The sequence below is a fragment of the Trichosurus vulpecula genome, chromosome 5 (genome assembly GCF_011100635.1).
Source record: "Trichosurus vulpecula isolate mTriVul1 chromosome 5, mTriVul1.pri, whole genome shotgun sequence".
Lineage (NCBI taxonomy): Eukaryota > Metazoa > Chordata > Mammalia > Diprotodontia > Phalangeridae > Trichosurus > Trichosurus vulpecula.
The window spans coordinates 265,229,638-265,246,041 of record NC_050577.1 but is presented as its reverse complement, the minus strand read 5'-3'; the positions used below and the strand labels follow the sequence as shown (position 1 = coordinate 265,246,041).

The 16,404-nt window shown below is 47.7% G+C and overlaps 1 protein-coding gene across 1 annotated transcript; it reads left to right on the top strand.

Moving 5' to 3' along the window:
* Window positions 1–9,122: 9,122 nt before the first annotated feature.
* Window positions 9,123–16,274, top strand: NAB2 (NGFI-A binding protein 2). Its single transcript, XM_036759954.1, has 7 exons — window positions 9,123–10,161; window positions 11,681–12,539; window positions 13,037–13,170; window positions 13,544–13,595; window positions 13,727–13,859; window positions 14,251–14,439; window positions 15,421–16,274. Exons 1-7 carry the CDS (start codon window positions 10,079–10,081, stop codon window positions 15,528–15,530), a joined length of 1,560 nt encoding a protein of 519 aa, XP_036615849.1. The 5' UTR covers window positions 9,123–10,078; the 3' UTR covers window positions 15,531–16,274.
* The last annotated feature ends 130 nt before the right edge of the window (window positions 16,275–16,404 follow it).

Sequence of the window (16,404 nt, the reverse complement as noted above, 5' to 3'; positions counted from 1 at the left end):
CCCAAATACTTTATGTGGTCTGCAGTTATTTTAAATGGAATTTCTCTATCTCTTGCTACTGGACTTTGTTGGTAATATATAGAAATGCTGATGATTTATGTATGTTTGTTTTATTTTTTCTTATTATATTTTCTTATTTAATATTTTTAGTTTTCAGCATTGATTTTCACAAGATTTTGAATTACAAATTTTCTCCCCATTTCTACCCTCCCCCCACTGCAAGATGGCATATATTCTGATTGCCCCATTCCCCAGTCAGACCTCCCTTCTGTCACCCCACTCCCCCCCTCTCCTTTTCCCTTACTTTATTGTAGGGCAAGATAGATTTATATGCCCCATTGCCTGTATATCTTATTTCCCAGTTGCATGCAAAAACAACTTTTTTTTAAACATCTGCTTTTAAAACTTTGAGTTCCAAATTCTCTCCCCTCTTCCCTCCCCACCCATCCTCCCTAAGAAGTCAAGCAATTCAACATAGGTCACACGCGTATCATTGTGCAAAACCCTTCCACAATACTCATGTTGTGAAAGACTAACTATATTTTGCTCCCTCCTATCCTTTATTCCCACTTTATTCAATTTTCTCCCTTGACTCTGTCCCTTTTCAAAAGTGTTTGCTTCTGATTACCTCCTCCCCCTATCTGCCCTCCCTTCTATCGTCCCTCATTTTTTATCCCCTTCTTCCTTCTTTCCTGAGGGGTAAGATACCCAATTGAGTGTGTATGTTATTCCTTCCTCAAGTCAAATCCGATGAGAGCAAGATTCACTCATTCCCCCTCACCTTCCCCCTCTTCCCTTCCAACAAACTGCTTTTCTTGCCACTTTTATGGGAGATAATTTACCCCATTCTATCTCTCCCTTTCTCCCTCTCTTAATATATTCTTCTCTCATCCCTTAATTTGATTTTATTTTTTTAGATATCATCCCTTCATATTCAACTCATCCTGTGCCCTCTGTCCATATATGTGTGTGTGTATGTATATATATATGTACATATATTATTTATATATGTATATATATATTATTTATATATATATGTGTGTGTGTATATATGTATATGTATATGTGTGTGTGTGTGTGTGTGTGTGTGTGTGTGTGTATATATACATATATGTATATTCCCTTCAGCTACCCTAATGCTGAGGTCTCATGAATTACACACATCATCTTTCCATGTAGGAATGTAAACAAAACAGTTCAACTTTAGTAAGTCCCTTATGATTTCTCTTTCTTGTTTACCTTTACATGCTTCTCTTGATTCTTGTGTTTGAAAGTCAAATTTTCTATTCAGCTCTGGTCTTTTCACTGAGAAGGCTTAAAAGTCCTCTATTTTATTGAAAATCCATATTTTGCCTTGGAACATTATACTCAGTTTTGCTGGGTAGGTGATTCTTGGTTTTAATCCTAGCTCCATTGATCTGCAGAATATCATATTCCAAGCCCTTCAATCTCTTCATGTAGAAGCTGCTAGATCTTGTGTTATCCTGATTGTGTTTTCACAATACTCAAATTGTTTCTTTCTGGCTGCTTGCAGTATTTTCTCCTTGATCTGGGAGCTCTGGAATTTGGTGACAATATTCCTAGGAGTTTTCTTTTTGGGATCTTTTTCAGGAGGTGATTGGTGGATTCTTCAATTTCTACTTTACCCTCTGGTTCTAGAATATCAGGGAAGTTTTCCTTTATAATTTCTTGAAAGAAGAAATCTAGGATCTTTTTTTGATCATAGCTTTCAGGTAGTCTAATAATTTTTAAATTATCTCTCCTGGACCTATTTTCCAGGTCAGTAATTTTTCCAATGAGATATTTCACATTGTCTTCCATTTTTTCATTCCTTTGGTTCTGCTTTATAATATCTTGATTTCTCATAAAGTCACTAGCTTCCACTTGCTAGTCTGTTCTTTAAGGTGTTATTTTCTTCAGTATTTTTTTGGATCTCCTTTAGCAAGTCATTGACTTATTTTTCATGATTTTCTTGCATCACTCTCATTTCTCTTCCCAATTTTTCCTCTACTTCTCTTACTTGATTTTCCAAATCTTTTTTGAGCTCTTCCATGGCCTGAGACCAATTCATATTTTTCTTGGAGGTTTTTGATGTAGGCTCTTTGACTTTGTTGACTTCTTCTGGCTGTATGTTCTGGTCTTCTTTGTCACCAAAAAAAGATTCCAAAGTCTGAGTCTCAATCTGAGACCGTTTGTGCTGCCTGTTCATGTTCCCAGCCAACTACTAGACCCTTAAGCTTTTTGTCGGGATATGACTGCTTGTAGCATAGAGAGTACTTTGTCCCAAGCTTGAGGGGTTGCACTACTGTTTTCAGAGCTACTTTTACACAGCAAGCTCTGCCATAGTAGTGCTCCTTCTCCCCCAAGAACCACCAACCAGGATTGAGGCCCAGATCCAGGCAGGGCAAAACAGGCTTGCACTCCAGCTCTAATCCGCTGCTTAATTCCTTCCACCAGGAGGGCGTGGGGCTGGAAGCAACTGCAGCTGTAGCTCTGGAAGCAGCCTCAGAGCTGCACCACCTCTGCCATCCCCCCCCACCCCCGCCCCAGGGCAGTGGCCAACCGTGAACTCCTTTCACTCTGTCCCAGCAACTTTTCCCACTAACCTGCTCTGTTGTCTTCGGCGTTTGTGGATTGAGAACTCTGGCAACTGCCACAGCTCAATGATTCAGGTGCCTACGGCCTGTTCTGCCTGGCTCCTGGTCCGGTTGGTCTCAGCGCTGCCCACGCTGGGCTCTGCTCTGCTCCGCTCCCAGCTCTGCGCAACAGACCCTTCCCAGCGACCATCCAAGCTGTCCTGGGCTGAAGCCCTGCTTCCCTCTACTATTTCTTGGGTTCTGCAGCTCTAGAATTTGTTCAGAGCCATTTTTATATGGGTTTGGAGGGACCTGGGGGAGAGCTTAAGCAAGTCCCGGCTTTCCAGCTGCCATCTTGGCTCTGCCCCCATGTAGGTTTGTTTTATATCCTGCAACTTTACTAAAGTTGTTAATTGTTCCAAGTAGTTTTTAGTTGATTCTCTCGGATTCTCTAAGTGTGCCATCATATCACCTGCAAAAAGTGATAGTTTTGTTCCCTCATTGCCTATTCTAATTCCTTCTATTTCTTTTTCTTCTCTTATCGCTAAAGCTAACATTTCTAGTACAATATTGAATAGCAGTGGTGATAATGGGCATATAAGGATGCCTTTTCTTAGATAATACTGGTAGTGGAAAATATTTATCTTTTGAGGGTAAATTAGATTTTCAGAAATGTCCCATAGTTAATCACCACTATGTCTGGTAGAACATCAAAGGATTAAACCAGGCAGTTTACCATTTTGGCTTCAAAAGTTTTTTTTTTTTTAAGTGGTCATTAGTTAAAGCCTTGGCCTTACTTCATGAATTATCTTTCCCATAAAGAGGTTGTTACCTAGTTGTTAACTAGTTACTAGGTTGTTAACTAGTCTACTGGTGATAAGTCTCTCTGTTCTTAGCTAGGTTAGTTCTCAGAGGATTCAACATTGGGGGGGCTTATCTTTAGCTTGATTAAAAAACACTAAAAGAAAGTGTGGGCCCATAGTATAACCCCAAAGGCTCTGCAATTTACTAATCAGAGGGTAAGAAGATGAGTTGCATCTTACCAGGAGTATGCATAAACCAGCTTGGGCTGGAGAGAACCTGTTAAATTTTTAGTGTAACCATTTACTCCTGGGAAATCAACAAACTACAAAATCAGGGTGTGATTTATTATTTTGTTGATTGTCTAGACTCTAGAATTTTAAAAGTAATGGGAAAAATGTTAACAATGCAGCTTATACTTAAAAGTGTTTCATGTGCGCTGTCCCCCCCCCCCCCCCCCCGACCCAGAGAGTTCTTAAACATTTGCCAGTACAACACACCCCTGCCTCCCATCCTTCCTGAGAAAGCCAATCATCCCCACGCCTCTTTTTCTGTTTAGGGAAATAACTTGCACAGGATGAACAGGCATAGATGAATTTCTTTATCTACATTTCAGATCTTATTACATTATCTTTCCCCCCAAATCCACCTTCTTCCAAACTTATCTATTTCTGTTGAGAGAACCACCATTCTTCTAATTACCCACTTCTGTCGTCCTCACCTTCTCACTTTTACTTATTCCACATATCCAAGCAGTTGCCAAATCCATCATTATAGCATCTGTCCACTTGTACAGCCACCATTGTAGTATAGGGGCTAAAATTGTCTTTTCCATAGGCTTGCTGTTATTGTCGTTCAGTTGCGTCCAACTCTTCATGACCCCATTTGGGGTTTTCTTGGCAAAGAGACTGCAGTGGTTTGCCATTTCCTTCTCCAGCTCATTTTACAGATAAGGAAATCAAGGTGAACAGGGTTAAGTGACTTGCTCACGGCCACAGAGCTATTAAATGTCTGAGGTCAGATTTCAACTCTGGAAGATGAGTCTTCCTGACTCCAGGCCTTGCACTCTGTCCATTGCATGTATCAACTATCTGCCTTAGACTATTACAATAACCTCACAAGTAGTTTCCTGTCTCAGGTCTCTCCCCATTCCCATCCATCCTCCATTCACCTGCCAAAGAGATTTTCCTGAAGTATAGATCTGCCCATCCCCTTGCGCTCAATAAAACTGCAGAGGTAATCCCTACTACTTCTAAGATCAAACATAAATTCCTGTTTGGCATTTAAAGCCATTTGCTACTTGACCACAACCTTTATTTCCAGTCTTTTAATGCATTACTCTAATTCCTATATTGTTCTGTCTAGCCAAACTCACCTCACTTATACAAAGAGACAAGTAAAATATCCATACCCCAACAGGAAATTAAGGTTTGATATCATCCATTAGGCAGAACTAGGTAAACAAAGAGGAATCGATTTATACAGAAAACTTGCTCCTGAGTTGAAAGTGGAGATGATTCACTTTTGTTGGTTATTTTTATATTGCGTATGGTTAAAAACAAGACAGACTGAAAAGCTGTTAGATTCATTGACTATTATGACCTACCATTTTGTTTTAGTATCTCTTTAAAATAAAAATTATCTTCGAAAAAGAAATTAACCTGCTTGCCTAGCTATAATAAACAAATAACTGAATAATTAATTACTAACACAATTATTAATTACAAGTCTGCCCTATCCACCAGGACACACATAGGGATTTTTCAAAACTAAAGAAGCATGTTCAAACATATTGCTTCAAAGAGCAAAAAGGTTTTTTGTACTACTAATAATTTTTAAAAGATTATTTATTTTATTCTTATATTATCCTTTGAAATTTCTATTTTATATATGTTTTATGGAACATACACAATTCATTGCATAATAGTACAGGCATATTATTTATTAACATATATTTTTATTAACATAACATACATATTTAACATACATATTTGGGGTATTGCTAGACAATATTTTACTAATAGGTATATCTCATCCAAAAATTTGGAGACTTCTATGCCCAAGCTGACTATGTATAGTATGTATATATGCATAGCTTTGGAGAACCACAGGTCACCTCCACACCACAGTAAGTCAGCACATCTGGGGAGCATCTGGGAAGAACACAAACAAGAATTATGTGGGATGAGAATACCTAGAGCACCCATGATCTGAACCACTGGAGGGAGTATACTTGCCAGTGAGATCAGAAATCCATGTAAGCAATGAGACTGATTTGATGATGCTTTTTATTTGTTTCCCTATGCATTTCTTCTCCAATACTTTTTCCCCCTTTGATGTGCTCTTCCTTAAGTGTTGTTTTTTTGTTTTGTTTTGTTTTTTTAGGAAACTGGGCTTGAAGATCCTGGGTCCCTGTTCTCTAAATTGCCTCATGTTACTTCCCTCCTTACAGAATCCTCACACAAAGCTGGAATACTGAACAACCAGCATTTCTAAGAGCTATGTGACTGACTGCACATGTATAACATATCAGACTGCTTGCCGTCTTGGGGAAGGGGGAGACAGGGAAGGAGAAAAATGTGGAACTCAAATCTTATTAAAAAAAATGAATGTTGAAAATTGTCTTTACATGTAATTAGAAAAAATAAAATACTATTTACACAAAAAAGAGCTGTGACCCTGGGCAAGTCACTTAATCTCTGTTTGCCTCTGTTAAAAAGGTAACACCGACCCATCAGAGTTGCTGTAAGGATATCATGAGATAATAATTGTAAAATGCTTAGCACAGGGCCTGACACATAGTAAGCTCTATTAATGTTAGTTATTATTTCCCTACCTCCATTCCTTCATGCACACACTATTTTCTATGCCTGGAAAACCCTTTTCCACCTACCCCAAACTTTTGAAATTTTAGCTATCCTTTAAGGCCAAATTGAAATACCACCTCCTCCAGAAAGCCTTCCGGATTCCCTAAGTCATTAATAGCACTTTCCCCTCAAGAATCCACTCAACACTTTTCTTGCAATTCCTCTAAGTACCTACCAAGTGCTATTTTTTAAACTGTGGTTACTTATTTATGTCTCATATCCTCATACCTCCAGGATGGTGGGAACTATCTTGCCCAGCATTAAGCTCTACAAACCAGTAATTGCCTTACAGAGAGGGTATTTAATAAACGCTTAGTAAATGGAATTAAATTGCAGGAGGCAGGTAAAGGGGAGAATTAGTCTATGAACAAATGGCACGTAGTCCTAATGTAATAAATTGCACATTATATGAAAACTCAAAACTGATAAAGAGCTCACGTTTCTGCTTTGAAAACCAATCGAAATGGAGACTTAGAGAAAAAAAATGGGCCCTTTTCCCAATCAGGCAAGAAAGTGGTCTAGGGAGTGGGGAAAAGGAAAAGCTTATAAAGAAAATGTTTTTGTGTGTTTTTTTTTTCTTTTCATTTGGTTCCCTTGAAAGAACAGGCTTCTAATTTGGTTACCGTCTCTATTTCCCTTTGTGTCTCTATGTAGCTTCTTAAGGCCCGATTTTTGTTTCTTTGTCTCTCCCTTTTCTCAGGTCTGGAAAATCCTTGTTCTCAGAGGAAAGGAGTAGGAGGAGGATTGGAGGATGGTTGAGAGGGGGAGGAGGAGAACAGACATCTCAGCAGCTCTGGCTGCGGGGGCGGCTGTGGCCGAAGGTGGAGCCTGACAATTCATTGATTTTGAAAAATAACTTAAAATCCACACATAAGAACCCAGAGATACAAACACTCACAGGGACAAAGACACACATCTAGAACACACAAATTCTCTTGGACAGCGACACACAGTATCAACCCCGTAAGATACACAGTCACACTCACAAACACTAGCGATCACCTTCCACGCCAAGTAATTGTCACCACTCTCCTATCCTGCCACAACTTACCCCCTCGATAGGTACAACCTACTACCCCAGGGGGTATGGTGGGGGGAGACGCTCCTGCCTTTTGTTTAGGGAGTTCAAGCACTAATAGCTCTCCCTCTCCCTACCAAACCGTCCTCTTGCCCCACATCAGCAGCGAGGCAGGGAATGCAGGGGGCGAGGGAGGTAGGAACCGGCTCCGCCTTCTGTCCCCGTCTCCCCGGCCTGGTCCCGTCCCAATCTCCTCCTTCTCCCCTACCCTGAGCCCACGACTCAGGCCTCCTTCCTCCTCGCTCCCGGCTCTCCCTCCGGACCTAGGGGCTCGGCGCCTCCAGAGGGCGTCCGGGTGGGAGGGAAGGAGGCAGGGAGGGGGCGCAGAGAGCCCGAGGCTGCGGGGGTGGAAGGATGTGCGTCATGGGGAGCGTGGGCAGGAAGGGGGGCACGTGGAAACCCGGGGCCGGTGGCTGGCAGCTCAGGCCCCAAAAATAACCCGAGGGGTGGGGGAGGGTCCACCTACGCACGCGCCGGGGCTGGCGTTCCAGGGAGCCCCCCCACCCTCGTGAGGGCAGCCACCAGCAGACGGACACAGCTCCCTCCGGCCCATGCTGGTCGCCCTGTGGTTTGGAGAGGGTGAAGGGGACAATCTTATTTGCTCAAGTCTCACCCCCGCCCCGACAGGAAATGCCCCAACCTCCAGGGAATGTAGACCCAGCGAAAGTAAAGAAAGCGCGCCCGGTGCCTCTAACCCTCATCGGCACACCGCCCACCCGTCCGTTTCAAGTGTTGCGTGGACGCTATTGAGAACTAGGGCATGTGGAATTAGAGTCTGGGGGCTTTGAGGGTAGGGAAAAGGCTTTCCATTCCTGGTTGCTTCTCCTTGTTCCCCCCTTATTATTTTCGGGTCCTGAGCAGTGGGGTGGGGTGCTGTACCCCTCCCTCCCCCCCCCTTTTCAGCCGTGGGAGTAAGTGTAATGAAAACCATATGGAGCTGAAAGAAATGGGGGAGGTGGGGGGTTAGGGGGGGGGTAGAGAAGACTAGCTAGATAAAGGCGGTTCTTTGAAATTGCTCCACCCCTAGAATTCTCCTATAGACTATCCCATATAGAAAACTTCACACATTATTTCCTGGCATGTAGCTGTTCTCTGTCACCGAGCGCTCCCTTCGTTTAAAGGTCCCCTAGATGCCCTCAGTGGAGAGCTTTATTTCTTAGTATCCTCCAGGATATGACTTTTCTGGCGTAGAGCAGCCAAGCCGAAGTTTGCCCCAAGGAAAATAAGCTAGAAGTGATGAATTAGAAGGAAGATGGACTGTGGGGGGACTCCAATTTACTGTCCGAGGTATACCTATAACCCAGGGAAGGGCCCAGAGGTTCACAATAGCAAACCAGTCGTTGACCCTATGAAGTAGCAAACTGGTATTCTTTAGAAAAATGTAAACAAATCTATTTGGTGGGTCCTAGAATTATCAATACACTGCCGAATCCTGCCGCCGTACTCTATCAAACATCACTGAAAACCTGTAAGACAGAATGACAGGGTGAGGTTTATGTAGTCAGGAGCATCTCTAAGGGTGACGGGGAATCTTTAAGCCCTATTTTAAAATTACCTTCTGGTTTCGGAGATAATATCGTTGATTCAGACCTGGAAGGAACACATAGCAGTTGTCTCCTTCAATCTGCTAGGTTTTTTTTTTAATAAATGAGAAAATTATGCTTTTTTCTTTTTTTAATAGAGGAGGAAACTCGAGCCCAGGGGGAGAGGTAGGGGAATCTGCCCAAGGTCATGCGGCTAATAAACGGCAGAGGGAACATTCGAACTAAGGACCTCTAATCCCAAATCAGAACGCTTTCCGTTATAAAGGTAGGGGAGATAAGAGAAAGGGTGACCAGATGAGTTTCCAGCCAAAGATACTGTCCCAGGAGACCCTTTCCAGAAATACCATCTCACGTACACACTGCGAGTCCCTCTCTCCATCCATCTTCCCAGTTATCCCACTAAGTTTAGAAGGCCTAAGGAACCAAGGGACCTGGATTGTAGGGGGCTGGTGTGACTCTGCATGTGTCTCTCTATGTGTGGTTGTGTTTGTGTAGCTGTCTGTGTGCGTACCTGTGCGTGGTAGTGGAACTCCATTCCCAGGTTGGCAGAGTCTGGGAAGCTGGAGTTGGGGGTGGGGGGAGGCAGGGATGGATGCCTGCTTGGGCACTCACGTGGGAGCGAGGGCGGAGAGAAGGCGGGTTTTGCATCCGGAGTGGGCAGCAGAGAAAGCTCCTAGCCCCGCCCTTGAGGTCCTAGCCCGCCCTCTCCAGCCTGGCCTGGGTCACCTAGTCCCCTACTCGGTGCCCCAGCCCCAGGTCCCCGCCCCTACCCCGCCTCCGCATCCGCCCCCGCATCCGCCCCCGCCTCAGTCTTTCCACCGCCTACTCCTTTAACCCACCCCCCTCTAACTTCCTCCTGGCTCGGCCAGTCTCTTTCTCTCTCTCAGTTCTCTCTCCCGGGCTGAGGTCCCGGCGCCCGCCCACCGCCTCCAGCTTTGCCCACGCCCCCAGCCCGCCCGGCAACCAGCGCAGCGCCGGGCCCGCTCCCCCGTGCGTCCTGCGGGGGAGGAGGCGGCAAGCGCAGCCGGGGAGGGGGGCAGAGGCACCGAGACACAGCCACAGAAAGAGGAGACGTGGAGGCAGGGACTGAGCCCGGCCAGCGGCGGACACTACGCGGAACACTGGGCACCAGATATTGGGCACCGAGCTCCTGGAACAGAACAGGGCGTACTGGAAACCGCGAAGGGTACCCCGGAGGGTCTCCTACCGTCCATGCACAGGGCGCCCTCCCCTACAGTTGAGCAGCCGCCGGGCGGAGGGGACAGCGCCCGCCGGACCCCGCAGCCCAGAGCCAAGTGAGTGGGGAGGAGTGGGCTGGGCTGGGCTGGGCAGGCAGTGAAATTATTCTGTGAAGGGACCGGGTATGGGAAGCTCAGAAAATAAACAGAATCGAGAGAGTGGGATGAAGGTGAGGAGAAAAAGGGTGGGGGCTGTGAGTCCATAGAAAGGGAGACACAGGGCTCTGTCAATTCTGAGTATAAGAAGGATATTCCCTAGTCCCTAATTTCCTGCCTCAGGCACAGCTTGACAGGGTTGGTGGTATCTGGAACTAGGAAGCTCCATCCCAGAGCAAGCCCAATCGCTTAGGGTTGGCCTCGGTGCCCCCAGCTGGTTTAGGACGAGCACGGAAAAGAGAAAACAGGGTTTTCAGTTGCTAGAAGCGGACCTCTTTAAGGGAAGAGAACATAGAGCTATCTCATAGGACAGAAAGGGATGCATTAATTTCCCTTAATTTCTAGTTCTTTGTACACAGCTTGAGTGCAAGGGCCTCTCTATTCTAGCCCCTCCATCATTCACTACCCCCCCCTTCTGCAGAGGTGGATAGGAATAGGGAAGAGGTGGGAGGTAGGAGGTGGGGGCCCCAGGGGCGTTTGCACCCACACACTCAGCCACTGTGGAAGTCTGCGTGGGCAGGACAGCTCCTGAAGGGAACAATGAATACACCCCTACCCTCCTCTCCCTTGGCACCAGGGCACTGGGAGGCCTTGGGGGCCATAGAGGGGGTGGAAGAAGGTCACTACAAAAATGGAGAGGGGGGACACTCAGAAAAAGAGCACTGTGGACAGAAGGTCAAGGCCTTGGAAGTTGCTGGTGGGGGGAAGGGAGGTGCTGCTTGGGTGGGTAGGGGATGAGCCACACCCCTTTCAGCTCAGCTTTCAGGGAACTGGGGCTGGGGGAGGCCCTGTTTTCCCTGAGCTCTTCTTGAAGCCCACTGAGGAGTAGAGCAGGAGATCAGGGGTGCTTTCTATCATCCCCTGGGGAGAAGAGGGATGTCCTATGGGTTGGGGAGTGGAGTTTTGATATTACTGTGTACTCAGTAGAAGAGGCTTGTGGAGTATGTTGGGAAGGGAAGAGTGCTTGGCCAAACTAGGTATATACTGGCTTCAATTTAACTGGCATGGCAGTTAAATATGGCATTTACTGTTGTGGATTTCTAATGCCAGGATGAGAGAAAAGCAAGATGAGTGAAAACAGATGATGAGGATGGGGGAGGGGGGGAGGCTTTGGTTCTGTTGAGGTTGGGTACCAGCACTTGTTATTTGCTGTGACAGATGCACAGCTGTGCCTGGCACATAGTAGGTACTTTAATAAAGACTTCTTAATTGATGTAAGTTTACGATGGTATTGACTCCTTTCTGGTTAGCTCCCACTTTCCCAGATCTACTTAGAGTCTTCATCTTGAGCAGGTGAATAATAAACCTTACAAGGAGTGTAGAGACTCTGGATTCACAAGGAGGAAAAATGGACTGAGGGTTTGGTGACAAACTGAAGGAGCTTCCCTGACCTCTTTTCTTCCTGTGTGCCCCTTCCTAGGCCCAGTGTTCCAACCATGGCACTACCCCGGACACTGGGGGAGCTGCAGCTGTATCGGGTCCTGCAGCGTGCCAACCTCTTGTCCTACTATGAGACCTTCATCCAGCAGGGGGGGGACGACGTTCAGCAGCTGTGTGAAGCAGGAGAAGAAGAATTCCTGGAGATCATGGCACTGGTGGGCATGGCCACCAAACCTCTCCATGTCCGACGTTTGCAGAAGGCATTAAGGGAATGGGCCACCAACCCAGGGCTCTTCAGTCAGCCTGTGCCTGCTGTGCCTGTTTCCAGCATCCCTCTCTTTAAGATCTCTGAGACAGCAGGTGGTCGAAAAGGAAGCATGAGCAATGGACACGGAAGCCCAGGAGACAAAGCGGGCAGTGCCCGAAGCTTCAGCCCCAAGAGTCCACTAGAACTGGGAGAGAAACTCTCTCCCTTGCCTGGGGGCCAGGGAGGTGGAGATCCTCGAGTCTGGGCAGGCGGGAGTACTCCTGAGTCGGACGTTGGTGCTGGTGGAGAGGAAGAGGCCAGCTCGCCTCCTTTCTCCCCACCTGCTGGGGGTGGGGTCTCAGAAGGGCCTGGGTCAGGTGGGGTGGGAGGTGGTTCAGATCGACTAGAACCAGAAATGGTTAGAATGGTGATCGAGAGTGTGGAACGTCTCATCCGGAGCTTCCCCCGGGGAGACGCTGGGGAGGTGACATCCCTCCTCAAACTGAATAAGAAGCTAGCTCGAAGTGTAGGGCACATCTTTGAAATGGATGACAATGACAGTCACAAAGAGGAAGAAATCAGAAAGTACAGCATTATCTATGGACGCTTTGACTCCAAGCGCAGGGAAGGCAAACAGCTCAGTCTGCATGAGGTAAGGACCTCAAGGTCCCCCTCAGAGTTTGTTGACTTTCCCCCACCTCCTCTCCCTGCCCCTGCTATAGTCTCTAGAAATCCCCGGGCCTCCTTCAGTACCTATGGGTTCTTCAGATTCTTAACTCATCTACCTGGCTTGACAGAAAGTTTGATACAAAAGAGAACCCATCTATTTGTTGCCAAGCATGTTCCAAATGCCACCTAGACCCCCATAATCGTTGGGGAGGGCCTCCACCATTCCCAGGAAGCAACAAGTTGACCCCCCCTCCCAAGCCTTTCCTTTGACCCTCAATCTTCCCCTCTCCTACCACTGGGCTGCATCTGCGATTGCTTTCAGAGAGTTGGGACAAGAGGTAAAAAGAAATCACTTGTCAAAACATCATTTGATTGTAGCTGGAGGTCTCATTTCTGGGCACAAGTGACGGAGTGCTGTGGGTTAGGGTTCCTTCAGAAGCACCTCTATTCCCTGACTCCTCTGCTCCCCAATCCTTACAGTTGACCATCAATGAGGCAGCTGCCCAGTTCTGCATGAGGGACAACACACTCCTACTCCGGAGAGTAGAACTCTTTTCCCTGTCTCGTCAAGTGGCCCGGGAGAGCACCTACCTCTCCTCTCTCAAGGGTTCCAGGTGAGACCCCTTTCCCTTAGACCTTCACTCACTGAAAAGCAGATCTCCCCTTGAGCATTCCCAGTGAGCTGGATCCTCTGTTCTTACTCCAGGAGTAGGATTAGGGATATTGCCCAGAGGAGCCCAAACCTCCAAAGCAAAACCAGCCCCTGATCACCGAAGCACATTGATGTCTTTACTCCCCCACCCCAGGAGGATAAGAGAAGGCCACTGCCCACTTCACCTATAGTGAAACAGACCTGTTAACAGTGGTGCCTGAGCTGCATTCTCCTAACAGGCTCATTTAGTGCCAAATGGACCCTGGCACAGAACCTGCTCACCCCTCCCCAACAGGTTCCCCTGCCCTTCTTACCCCAACCCTCTTCACCTGCAGGTTGCACACAGAAGAGATGGGGGGGCCACCATTGAAGAAACTGAAGCAGGAGGTGGGTTTCTCTGGGGGAATATGGGGTTGGAATTGAGGTGGACCCTAGACCTTTATCCCAATGGTGCCATATACTGTGTTGGCACCTCATCTGTCCCTTGTTGTTCATTCTTCCATTTGGGTTGCTTGCAGGTTGGGGAGCAGAGTCACTCAGAAATTCTTCAGCCACCTCCAGGGCCTGAGGCCTATGGCCCACTGTACCGCCCCAGCTTGGAGGAGGATAGTGCCAGCCTGTCGGGGGAGAGTCTAGATGGACACTTACAAGGTAAGTGGAGGTGGCAGCAGCACAGAGTGGACCTCTGAAGGGGTGGGGCCCTCAGGGGTTCTTTGTGGAGCTGGAGAGCTATTTGCCCCTTCCTTGTTAAGGGGGTGGCAGCAGAATCCTTGTGTTTAACCCTTGCCCAACAAGGAAATGATGAATAGAGAAGGAACCTGTAGTGCCTGGCATATTATGGGTACTTCATAAATGCTCATTGATCAGTCATTTGATTGATTTCTGGAAACAAGAAGCAGGAATAGCTTGGATATAGTCCATTTAACCCTTATCTGGCCGATAAGGGACTAGAGGAGACCCTGGGGCAGGCTGAGTGGATCTCGGGGAGTCTATATTCCATGTTGCCATCATAATATGTCTGACCAGTGCCCCATGCCTACAGCTGTGGGGTGCCCAAGGCTGACGCCTCCCCCTGCTGACCTGCCCCTGGCACTGCCCGCCCATGGGTTGTGGAGCCGCCATATCCTGCAGCAGACGCTGATGGACGAGGGGCTGCGGCTTGCCCGCCTTGTCTCCCACGACCGTGTGGGCAGGCTCAGCCCTTGTCTGCCTGCGAAGCCACCCCTCGCAGGTGAGACAGCTGGCACCGTTCCTTAGGCCTCGTGCTTTGGGGAGAGGAAACATTCAACTAGGGGAGTAAGAATGCTAAAATCAGTAGCATATTATAGGAGGATGGGAGCAATCCAAGGGCCTGGGGAGGATAGATTTACATTTAGGGACCTATAGAACTATGAAGTTTCTACTCGGGGAATGTAGAAACCTACATTTTGATGCCTAATTGCTCCACAAGTTGGGGAATGGGGAACAGTTAGGGATATGGGTAAGTCACTGAAGGGTGGGCAGGAAAACATCTTAGGGAGGAGAGGATGTAAAAATAGGGGGAGCATAGTAAGAGCTGTTTTGGAGATGGGGTAACAGAGTTGTGTTTTAGGGGAGATGGGGGCAGGGATGGGTGTGGAAGAGCCAAGAGGGAGGTGCAATGTAGGGAGTTGGGGGGGGAAGAGGGTGGGGGCAGCTGCTAGGCTGAGAGTGACGCAGTAGGTGAAACCACCAACCCTAGCTCAGTATTTTTAAATGGTGTGTGGGTGGGAAGTGGGGGTGGAGACTGGGGGGGCTCAGGCCTGGGGGAGGAGTTGGGAGGTGGCTTCCTGTGTTTCTTTGGCCGCCTTTCTCACCGCCCCCCCACCCAGGATTCCCAGAAACTCAGTGGGGTGGAGGGGAAGGGAGGGGGGCAGGAGTGGGGTGAGCCTGAGAGGCCCAGGGAAGGGAGGGGAGGAGAGCTGGAGAAGGGGGGGGAGAGGAGGAGAGGTCAGAGCCAACTCGCCCCCGCAGCTCCTGCTAGAACCAGAAATTCCAGCAATACAGCGGCAGGAGACCCAGAGCCAGAGAGAAAGACTTAGAGCTCAGGAGCCATGCACAGTCTGGGGCTGGGGATGGCACAGGAGAGAGCTGATCCCTGCCTTTGTTCCTTTCTGCTCTTTGGGGATTCCATGTTGGAACTGGTCTTTACACCATGCCATGCCCCTTCCTAACCTGCCCCATCTCCCTGCAGAGTTTGAAGAGGGCTTGTTGGAACGGTGTCCTGCTCCTGGGACCCATCCAGCCCTGGTCGAGGGCAGAAGGGCCAGCGTGAAGGTGGAGGCTGAGGCCAGCCGGCAGTGAGGGTTGTCTAACATGGACTGGAACCCTTGGACCTCTGCCTCCCACAGACTCTGGACTCTCAGATCCCTCTGATCCTCCACAGACCCTCCCATCTGCCTCCCCTGCTCCATGGGCATTGGACAAATGAGGCATCAAGCAATAAGGCAGCCAGAAGGAGGGCAGAATCTGGTGCCCCTTGGCTTAGAGGGAAGGGGATTCTCTGTGAACTCTGCTTCTCAAACACCTCTCCTGGACATCCTAGGGTTCTTCCTCCCCCAATCTCCCATATACATTCTAGTTTTGAACCCCTGTATCAACAGGTAAACAGTTTGGATGTTAGGGGAAATGTTGGAGCCATTCTGGGAGGGTCCAGAAGCTGAGAATGAAAACTCTTTTCTCAGTGCAAGTGGGGGAGCCCTGAGAACCCCGGCTTTCCCTCCAACTTACCTCCCTCCTCCCCATGTTTGTGCTTCTAGTTTGTTTCTTTAATTTAACAAACGCTGCAGTTTACTTCCACCCCCTCAAAAAAAAAAAAGATCATCAGTCATCCCTCCTCCCCCTCACTGAACTGGGGGTGGAGTGGGCTCCCCTGTAAAAAACCAGCCCTTCCCTAGCTCCCTCTGGAGGGCCTGGGTTGGCTTCAGGATGTCCCCCACCCTGGGACTGAACTACAGCGTCTGTCTGAGCAGTTAGAACATCTGTCCTTTCACACCGTGTACAGTAGATTATTTATTTTGTTATTTTGGAATAAAATTTATTTTATGGCTTAGGATTCATGACCCAGAGGGTGGGGGTGGCTTGCATTGGGAAGAATTGGGTAGGGTTTGCTCTTTGAGGGGAAAACTAGAGGGGGCCCTTACTTCCTGTCCAGGCTGTAAATGGAACTTTTGAACCT

Bases quoted from the DNA above. Each gene is read 5' to 3' on its own strand.
- NAB2 (XM_036759954.1), top strand. From the start codon at position 10,079: ATGCACAGGGCGCCCTCCCCTACAGTTGAGCAGCCGCCGGGCGGAGGG. The intron at 13,596-13,726 runs GTGGGTTTCTCT...GGTTGCTTGCAG, and splicing joins TGAAGAAACTGAAGCAGGAG to GTTGGGGAGCAGAGTCACTC. The intron at 14,440-15,420 runs GTGAGACAGCTG...ATCTCCCTGCAG, and splicing joins TGCGAAGCCACCCCTCGCAG to AGTTTGAAGAGGGCTTGTTG.